The sequence below is a fragment of the Eschrichtius robustus genome, chromosome 10 (genome assembly GCF_028021215.1).
Source record: "Eschrichtius robustus isolate mEscRob2 chromosome 10, mEscRob2.pri, whole genome shotgun sequence".
NCBI lineage: Eukaryota > Metazoa > Chordata > Mammalia > Artiodactyla > Eschrichtiidae > Eschrichtius > Eschrichtius robustus.
In genome coordinates, this window is record NC_090833.1 from 27,548,659 (window position 1) to 27,563,760 (window position 15,102).

At 35.2% G+C, this 15,102-nt stretch overlaps 1 protein-coding gene across 3 annotated transcripts in view; it reads right to left on the reverse strand.

The window, feature by feature from the left end:
• Positions 1-4,842: 4,842 nt before the first annotated feature.
• Positions 4,843-15,102, reverse strand: part of FSD1L (fibronectin type III and SPRY domain containing 1 like) — a 64,798-nt gene continuing 54,538 nt past the window's right edge. For all 3 annotated transcript variants that reach the window (XM_068552435.1, XM_068552434.1, XM_068552433.1), the window contains 2 exons: positions 10,238-10,326; positions 4,843-5,726 (listed from right to left, as the gene is read on the reverse strand). In XM_068552435.1, coding sequence (XP_068408536.1) covers positions 5,604-5,726; positions 10,238-10,326 — 212 coding nt within the window. In that variant the 3' untranslated portion in view covers positions 4,843-5,603. The remainder of the gene's footprint in view (positions 5,727-10,237; positions 10,327-15,102) is intronic.

Genomic DNA, 15,102 nt, shown 5'->3' on the forward strand with positions numbered 1-15,102 from the left:
AAAACAAGTATGTTAGGAGAGATACCAAATGATATCCAGTTTGACAGAGTTTTGAAATGCCTCATCATGTTTTAAAAAAATGACAATGTAACAAACGTTGTCAAACGTTTTAAGTGGGCACGTACACCTTCTATCATTTATCTGATGACAGCAAACTGCTGAACCATTCCAAAACTGTTGTTTCGGAAAGAATTATTTAGGCCAAATTCAGTCTTTGCATGTGGCACTCAGCAGTCATAAATTGAAAGTGCAAATGCCTGGATGGAAACATAGCTTAAATCATTTATTTATGCTACTATTCTACTCTGACACACTTTAATGCTGTGGGAAAAATTTTACAGTTCTGTAAGTCTTAATAGAGTAACAGGCTTGATGAGAAAATACAAAAAGGCCACAAGTCATGCATAAACTAAAAATGTTAAAGGATATTTTAATTAGGCTTTCTTCTTTTAAAAAAAAAATCATGTTTCATGTCCTGGTGATACCACTTTAAACACATGCTTTGTCAAGGTAAATGGCATCTAGAGGTATCCAAACACTTAAGTCCATTACTAACTGAAAGTAATACCTTACATTTACATAGCATTTTACTGTTGTTGAAGCAATTTCACACACTCCATTTCATTTTATTCCTCACAACAGCCCTGTGAGGTAGGCTGAACAAGTTACAATATTTTAAGTAAGGCAATGGAAGCCCAAAGATGATAAATGATTTATGTAGAGATGACAGATCTAGTATATGGTAGAGCTAAGGTGATTAATTTTAAATACTTTAAAAGAAATTAAGCCAAAATATTTTTTGTCACATCCAGAAAATTTAAAGACTAGTGGTTTTTAATATAAATTACTCTAACTTTAGCTACTATTATCTTACAGTATGAATTAGTTATAAATTTGATTTTAAAGAGTCTCCCTTAAAAGGTAAATTAGACTCAATGCTTTGGTACCTTAGAGATACTGGAAATGTTTAAAAAAAAAAAAAAAAAAAAAAAAAAGCATTTTCATAACACTTAGGCTCTCCAAAAAGTTCCAATACTAATAAAAATGCCTTTTACCAATCACTTACAATTTGACTTATTTTAAAACCGGCCCAAACTTAAGAAGCTCCAAGCCAAAGCAAACACATTCACCTACCTGCTGTCCTACATACGGTGAAATCCTCTATATGTCTCTTCCCAAGGACCAACTTACATTGAACGGGTACCATTAAGAAAATATATCAATTTAACATAGCTCAAATGATTACGAATCAAAAGTCAGTACCTTATATTGACCCAGAAATAACAAATACTGTTTTAATTTAATAAGTGAGTAGTCTGAGGAGAAAAGTACTATGACAATCTCTGATATCTATTCAATATTTATAAGCCAATACTAACCTTTATATGGCATACCCAACAATATCTTTTCAACAAAAACATGTACCAAATGTAATCCACTTAACCTCCAAATTACTCAAAAAACTTAGAAGTATTTACATTAATCAAATATTCCAGGTAACAAAGCTATCATATGTGACATATCAAGATCACAAATATTTGCATAATATGAATACTGTAAGATACACGCGAAACTAAAACTACGCTGAATATGAGATAACCTTTCTGCAGTGATTAAGGAAACATTCATGATCTCTTATAAGTGCTCTAGTACTGGCATTATGAAATGTGAGTTAAAAATAACAAATAACTTTACGGTTATTTGGATGTTGAGTAAATTTATGCTGACCATACACTTCCCTATATCCGGTGTAAAAATAAAATCAGGGAAGAAACTTCTCCAGACACATTTTATGTGACTACATATACGTGAACCATTTTATATGCAGTTCATTAGAATTTTTTTTACAAACTCTAACATTTACTTTTTAAAATTTCTGACTTATTAGCAAAAACATAGTTTTTAAGAGGCAAACTATGTCTTAGCACTCAAAAGCAGCAAAACTACTATACGCACAGAAAATCACACTTCACTAATTTGGGAAATCCAAATACAAAGTATGACTGTCATATCCCAGACACTTAAATATTTGTTGTATGAATTAGCCAATGAATGAACACTGACCTTACAAATATGGGGTTTTTTAAAAAGAATTATCATGATGATTTTTAAATATAGTCTGTAGTTTATTTAGCCTAGATTCACGTATTTTATAGAAGTCTACACTGCACTGTCTCTTTAAAATTAATACTCTGAAACAATCATTTTCCATATATAGCCTTTTCCAATTTTTTCCCATGTTTCCAAAAGACACTATCTAAGTAACTTAATAATTTTATGGGAAAAGTATATATAGAAAAACTAATCATTCTAGGTAAGTCATGAAATACAGTATCTTAGCCTAATTAAAAGATTTCATTACAAATTATTTATTCTTTATACCACCAAGGATTAGTCTCAAAAATTCAAATTATACATGATACTGTACACACCTTAATTTCATAAATGAGCAAATAAAGCCAAGCCAGTATGTCTCTTTAGATGATAACATGGGGAAAAAATGATTGCAGAACAAATTCGGTCAAGTCTAGCTGTACAGCAGCAGTTCATGGTTTGTCAAAATGGTACAGGTGCCATCAGTTAAACCCATGTACAGACAGGCACGCCTTTAATACTTTCAATTTGTTTACCTACACCTGGAACATTCAAAGAATTACTGTATATTAAATTTGTATGTGCATTCAGTTAGTAAATGCTTGGTATACACATATTTATGAAAAGTTAAAGATGTATGTGACACAGTCAGTCCAAAGAGTCAAAATGAATTGTACAAGAATTCTTTTTCTAAAGTGCTTAAGGCAATTCCTTCATTTCTTTATCCAGTTTACTAAAACTGCTTTGGGATTCAACTGCTAAAAGAGAAAGGCAATACTAAATGCACGTTTTTATAAAACATACTTTTTTTTACACCTGTGATAACATACATTACCGTCAACCTCTCATGCATTTCTTTTACAGAAAGCAATCATGTTTGACCTGTCAAAACGAAGAGTAAAAAAAAAAACAATAAAGAATATTTGAAAAGGTATACCAACTTTCCATAATGTCTTCAATTGAGCGCAAAAAATCGCAATATTTTTTAATTTAAATGTCAAAGAGAATGTTATATAACTGTGTGTCAAGTTAATAGTTACCTTAATTTGAGACTATGTAAATAGGCACTACAGTTAGATTATTTTCTAGTTTGAAATAAGGGTGGCAAACTTCCTCCAGTTTAACTTAACACAAACAAAAGTAAATCAGTTAAGCTAAAACCCCACACATTTTGTTCTTTTTTTTTTTAGAGACTTTTAAGAAGAAGCACAGTAAGAGGAAAACCTCAGATTCTTATTCTGAAGTATAATATAGTATTACTCAAATGAATTTTCCAAATGAATGTTAGAAAATTTTATATAAAGGGTTTCAAATGATGGCATGAGCACAGGAAGAATAATATGCACTCCTCCAGCCCCTGATTAATATTTCCTTTTCCTCAAGCCCCTGCAATAGAAGCCCCTTACCAGTACAACATAATGGTCTCTGGTTTCAACATCAGTTGACACTGCATGGGGAATGGAGCAAGAGCATGCTTAGAGGAAGAAGGCACTTAAAATTAAAGAGAGGATACGATTATATAGACGTAACAGTAAAAGTTTTTAATACAAGAACTTCTGCCTTTTTCTGTGTCATTTTGTTAAAATATACGTAACTGTTCACAAAAAGCAGTTCACATAAAGCTCCGCCACTAACTTACTGCTTTCAGGTTTAACTCTATGAAAAAGAATTATAACTTCCTGTTTCCCTAGGTCCTGGAATGACCCTGCTGTAGGGACATCCAAAAGTTTCTTTCAAAATCTCTAGCAGAAACAAAAACCAAAATTATATTTATTTGGAGAATCAAAAGAATATCTATTGACAATGTCATTCTCTAAACTTCATTATAGTCCTTAAAAGATGTCATCAGACAATGGTATCGATACGAATGTCCTCTGAAAAAATAATACCCAGTTCAAATGAAATTCCTCACTTAGATTTGTTTTACAATGAACAAAACATCCTATCAGTAAACTTTAAGAGAGAACGAGCTGTTCCTATTCCACAGGGCTTTCTGTAGAAAGCAATTCAAATGTAATAAGCAGCCACGGTCACTTCTAGGGAGGTTGTCATAACACAATATACTTAAAATGTGAACGAAAGAAAGTCAACATGAGAAAGTAAAAGTTTCAAAAATTAAGGAATATACAAATCCAGACCTCTTTAAAATGCTCAAGGGATTCTTAAATACTGTAACTACAACTTTCAGTTTGGCTCAAAGGACTTGTTACAAATTTTAATCAACTTTAAAAATATAAATACTCTGCTCAATAACCATGGGTGTTACTCTTTGTTTAACACATTTTCCCTAAGTTTGGTAAGATTACTTATGCTGATTTTTGGAAGAATTACAACCCTTTAGAAAGCAAATGAATGTAGCAAAAAGACTGAGAGAAAAACCACCTCTGAATAGTTATATCTGAAAAACTCATGTGCCAAATAAGTCAGAGATTTGCAGTTTTTCAAAACAGTTGTTTAAACCATTCCATCTTATTAAAAAGCAGACTTAAATGACTTCAGTAAAGAATAGTTTTAGGCACCTCCCTTTATAACCTATTCCTCGTAGATAAAACTTGAATAGGTAGCTTTCTCTACTTACTATATAGCTTTAATAAACTTTCATCTTCCTAGAAATGTCAAAAATCAGTTATTACCAAATTCAAGTGGGAATTTACCAAAGGTAACTATTAAAGGTAGTATTAAACTAGACAAAAAATCAGAAAACATAAAGCTTTAAAAAATCTTACCCATCATCCAAAATGACGGAAAGAAAAGTCTAATTAAACAGGATAACATATAAAGAGTATCCCTTTGCAGCAGGTAAAAAACTGAAATTTGGGTGATTTTAAGCTATTTTGTCTAGAAACTCTTCCTATCCACTCTCTTTTTTGAGTTATAACCATAAGAGAAATATCACAATATTTGGAAAAGAGAAAATGATATTCAGTCCAGTCAATAAACAAAAGAGGATAATTTAGCAAACCTCAGCTTGTTTATAAAAGGGGAAAAATAAACTGTCGTAAGAAAACCTTTCTAGCACCCCCAATTATTTCCATTTTTAGAAAGCCACGGAGGACTGTACAGTTTTCAAGCTTCAGTGTAAGAACTAAATAGCAGGCAGTGATGACATTAAAAAAGAGAAAGTACAGAGGAAAGAAGACAAGATTTAAATGTTTTTCCCTCAGGTCCTAGGGTTACCATACGTAACTAAACATATTAGAAGAACCAAAGTAATCCAAGCAACACAAAAATGAGTTTCTACGTAACTACTTAAACACTGACTTTTTTCCCCATTTACTCTGCAAAACGTCAGTTTCTTGCTCGATGTCTGCTTGCTTCCCTGATATTGCTCAGCAGGTTCCTGTGAATGCTGCGTACTAGATGCTTGACGCTAACAGATTCCACACCTTAAAGCAGAATGTAGCAAACCTGATTTCCACCACTCATAAATTTCTGTGATTAGTAACTGCACAGAAAAGGCCACCCAATCAAAAAGGGGTGAGGGAAGGTAAACATATTCTGAACAGGCATTACTGAGTAATATTGTTTAGGCTGCTAGCCGAACCAGTCATTCCATTTTCACTCTTCTGAAGTGTTCTCACAGCACTTGGAACCTGCATCCCAGTATTCAAAGAAAGTCCACCGCACCAAACCTAAGAAAGGCCAAAAACAAAGCTTCAGTCAGATTTCAAATCAAATGAAAACTTAAATGATCCTTGTATCTCCATTTGAAAGGCAAAATGCCACATAAGTGAACATCATCAAATTCCAAACTGGTAACTTTCGTATGTGAACTGAGGGGAAGTGGAAAGGCTAACTCAAGAGTCTTCTAGAACCAAAGAAGTCTTTTAGACTTTCCAAGAGACCAAAGGAAGTCTTTATGACAGCAGAACCCACTGGAGCTGCACACAAGAAAGGGAAGTAAGGGCTGTAGAAATTCAGAGGCTAAATTGGATTAATCTAGGCAAAAGACATTATCATTATTGATGCTAATGTTCACAACCAAGAGAAGTGCACAAAGAGTCAACTTCTTTACCCCAGTTACTGCTTTAGATTTTGATAACGAGGTGTGGCCTGACACTATAGGAATCTAACACCCCTCTGTTAACAGAGTAATTCCATGAGTTTCTTCCCTAGCTTGTTAACAGTAAGAACTCTTTTATAATTCTTTAAGGTTGTCAGAGAAAAATGCAAACGGCAATATCCAGATACACTTGCCATATTCTATTATCATAAATGTGAATGAGTTTATGAAAGATAAAACTGCTTCACTTGTGAACAGAGCAGCTGTCATTCAGTAAAGTAAACTATAACTTATTTGGAATAGAGTCAAGAGAATTAAAATGTGAAAATATGAATCATTTAAACTATCATCAACTGCCATTTATGTAGCAGACATAAGCATAAATCGAGGGAGAGTCTAGAAATTTTTTAAGTATTCCCAACTTCAACTATATCCTAAAGTATTCAATATTTACTGAGTATAGTATAGTTACAAAGAATTTGCTGACCTGTGAAATGTATAACTATATAATTAACATTCTAAAATATTAATGACAGAAGGTAATGATAACTCTTAAAATACAAAACAATACAAAAACATGGGACTTCCCTGGCGGTCCAGTGGTTAGGACTCTGTGCTTCCAGGGCAGGGGGCATGGGTTCGATCCCTGGTCGGGGAACTAAGATCCTGCATGCCACGTGGCGTGGCCAAAAAACAAAAAAACAATATGGCACAAATGAACCTATCTACGAAACAGGAACAGACTCACAGACATAAAGAACAGACTTGTGGTTGCTGTTCTTTATGTCTGAGGGATGGGGGTAGGGGAGGGATGGACTTGGAGTTTTGGGTTAGTAGATGCAAACTATTATATATAGAATGGATAAACAACAAGATCCTACTGTACAGCACAGGGAACTATATTCAATATCCTGGGATAAGCCATAATGGAAAATAATATAAAAAAGAATGTATAGGGGAATTCCCTGGCAGTCCAATGGTTAGGATTTGGCACTTTCACTGCCGAGGCCTGGGCTCAATCCCTGGTTGGTGAACTAAGATCCCACAAGCTGTGTGGCAAAAACATAAAAGAATGTATATATGTGTACACCTGACTCATTTTGCTGTACAGCAGAAATTAATACAACATTGTAAATCAACTATACTTCAATAAAAAATAAACTAAAAAATGCAAAAGCAACTGATTACAAAACTACTATCTTCTTTATTGAAAATTATTTGACTTAAAAAAATATTTACTCAAAATATCTAGCACAAAGGTGGAAGGGAAAATCAATGGAGAAAGGTTAGTCTTTTTCAGTAAGTGGCACTGGAACATGTGGGCATTCATATGCAAAAAGGGATAGGGAGAGCGGGAGGGAGACACAAGAGGGAGGAGATATGGGGATATATGTGTAGGTATAGCTGATTCACCTTGTTATAAAGCAGAAACTAACACACCACTGTAAAGCAATTATACTCCAATAAAGATGTTAAAAAAAAAATAGATCTCAAACCATACTCTATACCATATATAAAAGTTAACTCAAAATGGATCCCAGACCTAAATGTAAAACCTAAAATTATAAAACTACAAGGAGAAAACAAAAGAAAATATCTTTGTGGCCTTGAGTTGGGCACAGCATGATCCATAAAAGAAAAAAAATCGATAAACTAGACTTAATCAAAATGAAAAACTTCTCTTTGAAATGTCAAGAAAATGGAAAAAAATCAGAGACTGGGAGAAAATATTTGCAAAACATTTACTTGATAAAGGATTTATCCAGAATACATAAAGATATCTTAAAACTCACTAATAAGGAAACAAGTAACCCAATTTTAAAAAATGAGCAAAAGATTTTAAGATACTTCACCAAAGAAATTATACAAATGGCAAATAAGCACATGAAAAAAGCATCTTATGGCATTCACTAATGTAATTATAGTTTCATCATTTGGAATGAGAAAACAACGAATAAACTCACTACGTACTTTCCTGAGATAGACTCAAATTAAACATGAAATCTACCCTTTTAAAAAGCGTATCTGAGACTTAGGGGAAAAATAACTTTGAATTCCACATGGTAAAAATATTGTCCTTGAGTGACCAATTTGGAAAAACAGCCAAAAATACATCATATGCAGAAGTTAAAAAGAAAATAACCTTTCCAATATCCCTAAGTATTGTACTACAAACAATAACTTTATTCACTAATCATTTTTACTTTTTAAGGGAAATCTAGGAGTCTTGGTTATTAGCAGTCTTTTAAACTTATTTTATGACCTTAGGGTATCTAGGGTAAATAATCATTATCAATTGTGAGATTTAAAAGTACTGTATTTTAAACCCACATATAACCTGAGTACTTTATCCTTACAGTTTAGGAGTTACAGTTGGGGGTGACTGTGGAAGAACACACATATAAACATTCCACCAAGTCTGCAATGGAGATATACCATCCTGATCTGTAGAAGCAGCCCCCAAATTAAGGAAACTTCTAGCCAGAATAATGATGATCCTAATTGGATTGCAGAACTCCCCACAGTGGCCTAAGCTTATAGGGAAATGCAACAGATAAAGGAATTAGGAGAAGCAGTAATATTTCCTTAATAAAAATATAAATTCAAAACCAGGTTTCATTTTGTGTGGAGAATCATGGCTTTTTCTGAAATTGAGTAGTCCTGAAATTATATACGTGTATATAGACATACATATACTCAGTCTACCACACACAGATAGTCATCTAATATTTTACAAAGATTGTACTGCAGTGGAAAAAGGATGATCTCAGTAAATGGTCCTGGAATAAGCAGCTATCCATATGGAATTAAAGAATATATTTCAACCCTAACATCATACCAAACGTATCATTTCTATGTTGTACTTGCATTGTAAATGCAGTCTATGTCTAAATGTATAAGGAAAATTTTGCTTTTAGAAGAAAGAACAGTATTTTCGTGACCTTGGGAGTGAATAAAAATTTTTTAGACTGAACACAAGAAGTGCTAACCATAAATGAAAAAACTGATAAACTGAGCAGCATTAAAATTAACAACTTTTGTTCATCAAAAGACACCAATAAGAGAGGGGAAAGGAAAGCCAGAGTGGAAAAGATAACTGCAATACACACTTCTATAGTCTTGAGTCTTCTGCCAGATATAACTCCAAAACAATCAATAAGAAAGAGGAAGAAAACCCAACAGAAATACAGGCAAAAGACTTGAGCAAGCATTTCACAAGAGAATATATCCAAACAGTCAATAAACATATTAAAAGGTGTCCAACAGCACTAATCACCAAGGAAATGCACACGAAAACCACAATGTAATGTATCACACCCATTAGAAGGACAAAAATTTTTTAAAAGACAATACCAAGTGTTGATAAAGATGTGGAGGAATTCAAACTCTCATATACTGCTGGTGGTAAATTAGCACAACCAACGTCTTTGGAAAACTCTACTACAGTTGGTTACACGCATTCCACATGATCGAGCAAGCTCAATCCTAATTATATACCCATTGGAAATACATACACATATCTACCAGAAGACGTTAACAAGAATATTTACAGAAGTTTTATTTGTAAATGTCTCCAACGGGAAACCACCCAAGTATCCAACTAAATTAGAATGGGTAAATAAATTATGACGTCGTCATGTAATGGAAAACTATACATATACATACAACAGAAAAAACTATGTGAACTACCACCACACAGAAAAACATGGATCAATCTCACAAACATAATATTGAGCCAGAAAGATACTGTGTGATTCCATTTATACAAAGTTGAAAAGAAGGCAAATGAATTTATGGTATTAAAACTCAAGACAGTAACCACTTTGGAGGAGGGCCATTAGGGGCTGCAAATGGCACAATGCTCCATTTCTTGACCTAGATGCTGGTTACAAAAATGAGTGCGGTCCTATGAATATGGATCAAACCACACGCTTATGATTTGCAGACTTCTGTGTCTTAACGCTTATTTCAATAGAGTACGCCAAAAACATACAGACAAACACAGATTTGGGAGAGGTGGACTGGGGAAAGGGAGAGGAATATAAAGAAAAAATAAGATACTGTGCTTCCCCGAATACACAGCATAGATTGTTCTCCTTAAAGCTGCCAAACCAAATAAAATATAAATTACGTACTAACCATGAAACCAGGTAGTACTGGCTGAGTAAATTTTGTCTTAAAGGAATACAACAACTGTTTCGAGTTTGCATCATAGAAAGAAAGTTGACCTAAAAGGAAGGAGAAAGAAAATGTCTGATTTAGTATTGAAGAAACGTATAATATCTAATTAAGTCTAACATAAAACCATGCATAAAGGTAATAACCAAATGTACATTTTGGCATTAATTTTTTTGTCACTATGAGGACTGGACTTAGTAATTCTCACTTGCAAATCAGTAGTAAACATGCTTAAGAAAAAGCCCAAATCCAGTTTTCTGTCCCTGGTTTTCAAGATCTCCATAGTGCTTGCATAATCTGGCGCTAGTCTACTTACTCAACTATAGACTATTTATTTTATCATTATTTAACAAACGGCTTCCTTAGCCCAGTAAAAGCCATGGTTATTTCTTCCTCATTTTTATTATATAATCAGCCTTTCCACCCAAATCCTATCACCATTTAAAGGTTTACTCCATGAAACTTTGTCTTCTAACTACTTGAAGCCATGCTTATACCTGAGTTTCTGAAATCATGGTATAGTTATCACTGCTTCAGCTTTGTTAATTTTTAAAATCTCCTCACAGTCCGTCTTTCAACAATGATCATGCAACTAAATCACTCTTTCTGACCACCTAACTGTCCAACCTGATGGCATCCTCACAACTGTTATCACTTCTTCAAACTCTTCTCTCATGACTATTCTCTTGGTTTGTTTCCTAATCCTGAGGATATCTTCTGTCTCTTTTTCTCCTGTTCTAAATGTAGATGCTTAAAGCCAGAAACAGGGGCATCAACAGTGGGTAGACTCCCAGGGAGGAAAAAGATCACCTCATTGCTCTTTCAAACCCATCTTTCTAGATGCTACTCACTTAACCTCTCTGAGCCTCAGTTTCCTCATTTGTTACATGAGATTAATAATTCTGACCTTTTAGAATAGTTATAAGGATTAAGTGAGAACAATATGCAAAAGGAGCTTAAATCCATACCCAACATGTAATATGGACAACTATTTCTATTAGTGGGAACTCTCAGTGATGCTATCAAAATAGTCATATGTTAATTAAAAAAAAATAAACGTAGATGCTTGTCCAGGCTCTTTCTCTCTACAATGCTCCCACTGCTGCCACTAAACAGAGAAGAAGAGAAAAGAAACTAACATCTATGCCTACTATTAAAGAACTGGGTGATTTATACACATTACCTCAAAATATCAAGCAACCTATACATAGTCACAGAGTTAGCGCACAGCAGAGCAATAACGCTTAACTGTTCTGTGCAATATTAAGTGGCCATTCTGTGATGCCATCTCGAATATTTAGCTTCAACTAAATAATGCCACATGGCTGTCCTGCTGGCATCTCATCTTTCCCCAGGACTCTACGCTCCCTATCCTGTTGATGATACTATCACCCTCTTGATCACACTGGATGGAACCTCAGTCACCTTCAGTTCTTCTTTGTCTCTCCCTCCAATCCATATTTAGTTATCAAGTCCTATGAATTCTACTTTCACACCATCAAATTCATTCTTCTTGATTCCTCACTGCTCAGACCCCTCTTACCACTAATCACTCAACAAATACTTATTAAGGGCTCACTATGTGAAGCACTTGCCAAGCAATAAGGACATAATACTTAACAAAACAGACATGGTCCTGTCTATATTGCTTAAAGACCACCTCCTTGAAGTCTTCCCCTATCAATGTTTGCAGTCTCTTCCACATTTAACCATTTACTCTCTAATATTTCTAAAACTATATTACAATCATATGACCTCAGTTTTCTAAAATGAACAGAAGCCCCCCCCCGCAACTACTAAAAAAAGACTAGCCTATTATTATTTTTCAAGGCCCTCAGAATCTGATCCCATCCTACATTACAATTTCTTCCTATACCCTATGCTCTAGGTTAACAATTATACTTCTTACTACTATCTTTAAGGAACCACCAAGTATGGGAAAAGAGAAGATAAGCAAACGCTATCTTGGTAGTTGAAAAAGAAAAAAAAAAATGTATGCCAATAAATTTACTAGTTATCCTGAGGAAAATATTTATCTGATTCAAAAGGAATAAATAAAAAAGATGCAGCAAAACTGACATGTCATCACTATCACTAAAAATAAATCAAACCCAAATCAGTTTGTTTACTTTTTTGTTTGAGTAACCAGGCTGATGCCTCGTGGAATCATCTGGACACAATGTTAACTAAAACGGTAAAATTTGGTTTTATTAGCTTTAAGTGTCAACTTGGAGAGAAGCATTTAGGGAATTACTTTTGTTCCCTAGTTCAACAGTACCTCATCTTCAAAAGTTTTATAAATATTTAGATGACAGTAGAGAAGATACTTATCAAATACCTAACTCAAAAAGCTTAAGGACATTTTGCAAAAAAAAAACCCACCAAGTTAATTTTTAGATGACCTTAACAGGAGGGAAAGATTGGCCAAATCTATTAAGATGAAACTTAAGGACAAATATAATATTCTCCATTTGAGTTATAAACAACAAAAAAACACCCCTATACTGACAATATCAGAGAAAAAAGATAATCTGACAGAACTCCATGGAAAAAGATCTAGTAGATTAGGTGGCTACAAGCTCAATATTGAGCTACAGTGCTGTTAAGTCATATTACTAGAAATTATGCTGCCAAATCACTAACCTGTGATGGTCAGAAGTTGTGTGTTCTACTTTGAGAACCAATCTTTAAAATATATATAGACATAGCATACAACCATAGGAGATAATAAGGGTTTGGAAAAATTAAATTATAAAGGGAACAGCTAATGGTATAGGGAATGTACAGTCTGGAAAAACAGGGCAAGAGAAGCAGTGTTAGTAGTTTTTAAACAAATAAGGATTATACAGTAAGTCCCCTACATACAAATGAGTTCCATTCTGAGTGAGAGTGCATTCATAAGTCCAATTTGTTCCTAAGTCCAACAAAATTAGCCTAGGTACCAAACTAACACAATTGGCTATATAATACTGTACTGTAACAGGTTTATAATACTTTTCACACAAATAATACATAAAAAAACAAACACAAAAATAAAGAAAACATTTTAAATCTTACAGTACAGTACCTTGAAAAGTACAGTTGTACAGTACAACAGCTGGCATACAGGGGGTGGCATCAAGTGAACAGGCAAGAAGAGTTACTGACTGGAAGAGGGAGAGGAGGTGGGAGATGGCAGAGCTGAAGGATCATCAGCAATAGGAGATGGAGGGCAAGCTGCAATTTCACTCAGGCCTGACGCTGATGGCACAGGTCCTGGTTCCTTGCTGGATTCAATTCTATCTACCCTCTTGAAAAAACAATCCAGTGATGTCTGGGTAGTAGCTCTTTTTTTCTCGTTATAGATGACACGGTAGCACTGGATTGCATTCTGAATGGCTGCTGCAACCTTTGTATACCGTTCTACATTCCGGTCCTGTGCCTCAAAAACTAACAGTGCCTCCTCGAATAAAGAAAATCCCCTTGCCACTTCCTGCGTCATGAATCTCTTCAGTTCTTCAGTTACTTCTTCTTCCTCTTGTCTCTTCATCCTTTCTCTGGGCCTCCAATTCCATCAGGTCTTCATTAGTAAGCTCCTCGTGTTGCACAGCAAGGAATTCAATGAAGTCGTCCTCTTGCAGATCTAGCTCCAGCTACTCACTGAGGGTCACTAAGTTGCTGAAGACCTCTTTGGACTCCTCATCCACCTTCTCAAATCCATGAAAATCGTGAACACACTGTGGGCAAAGGTTCTTCCAAACCTCATTCATGGTGACGGCCAAACAAAGTCCGTATTTTTTATGACCTTGTAGATGTTACAGTCCTTCCAAAATTGCTGCAAGGTTGTTCCTGATCCGTCACTCGCCTTTACTGCCTGATGAAAAGTGTGATGTAAATAATATTTCTTGAAAGTTGGTATAACTCTCTGGTCCATAGGTTGGATGAACAACATAGTATTTGGTGGCAGATGCACTACTTTGAGGTTGGGATGAAAGTTGTCCATGAATAGGGGGTGGCCCAGCGCACTGTCAAGCAGCAAAAGAATGTTGAATGGGATGTCCTTCGCCAAGCAATATTTCTCTGCCTCCGGGATAAAGTGGTGGGAAACCCAGTCCTGGAAAATGGTCTGTGTAACTCAGGCTTCGGGGTTACTCTTCCACAAAACAGGAAGAGAGCCCTTGGCTATGTGTTTAAGGGTTCTTGGGTTCTCTCAATGATAAAACTAAGAGAGGCTTCAGCTTCATATCGCTGGAAGCATTGCCTCCAAACAACAGAGTTAGCCTATTCTTTGCTGCTTTACAGCCTGACATCACCTTTTCCTCCTTACTGATGTAACTTCAGTCTGGCATCCTCTTCCAGTCCAGTCCTGTCTCATCCACATTAAAAACCTGCTTGGGTAAATACACGCCTTCATCAACAATTTCTCGAAGCGTTTCAGAAAATTCCCGAGCAGCTACCATATCTGCACTCGCTGCCTCGCCACTTACTTCTATGTTGTGAAGGTTGGCGCTAGCCTTGAACCAATGAAACCAGCCATGGCTGGCATTAAAAGGTGTGCCCTCTGATTCTTTGCCATGTTTCTTCTTCAAGTCTTCATAAAGGCTTTTAGCTTTTTCTTGAATCAGCATTAAGCTGAGCGGGACTCGACGCTGAGGCTGGTCCTGCATCCGCACACTGAGAAGTTTCTCCGTCTCCTCCATCACTTTTCCACGCTTCTTCGATATCGTTGTCGACATCTTCGGCACAGCAGACTTCACATGTCCGATCTTGTCCTTGTTCTTTAGAATTGTGCTGATGGTTGAACGATTCGTGTTATAAGAATGAGCGATGTCTACCATCTTTTCACC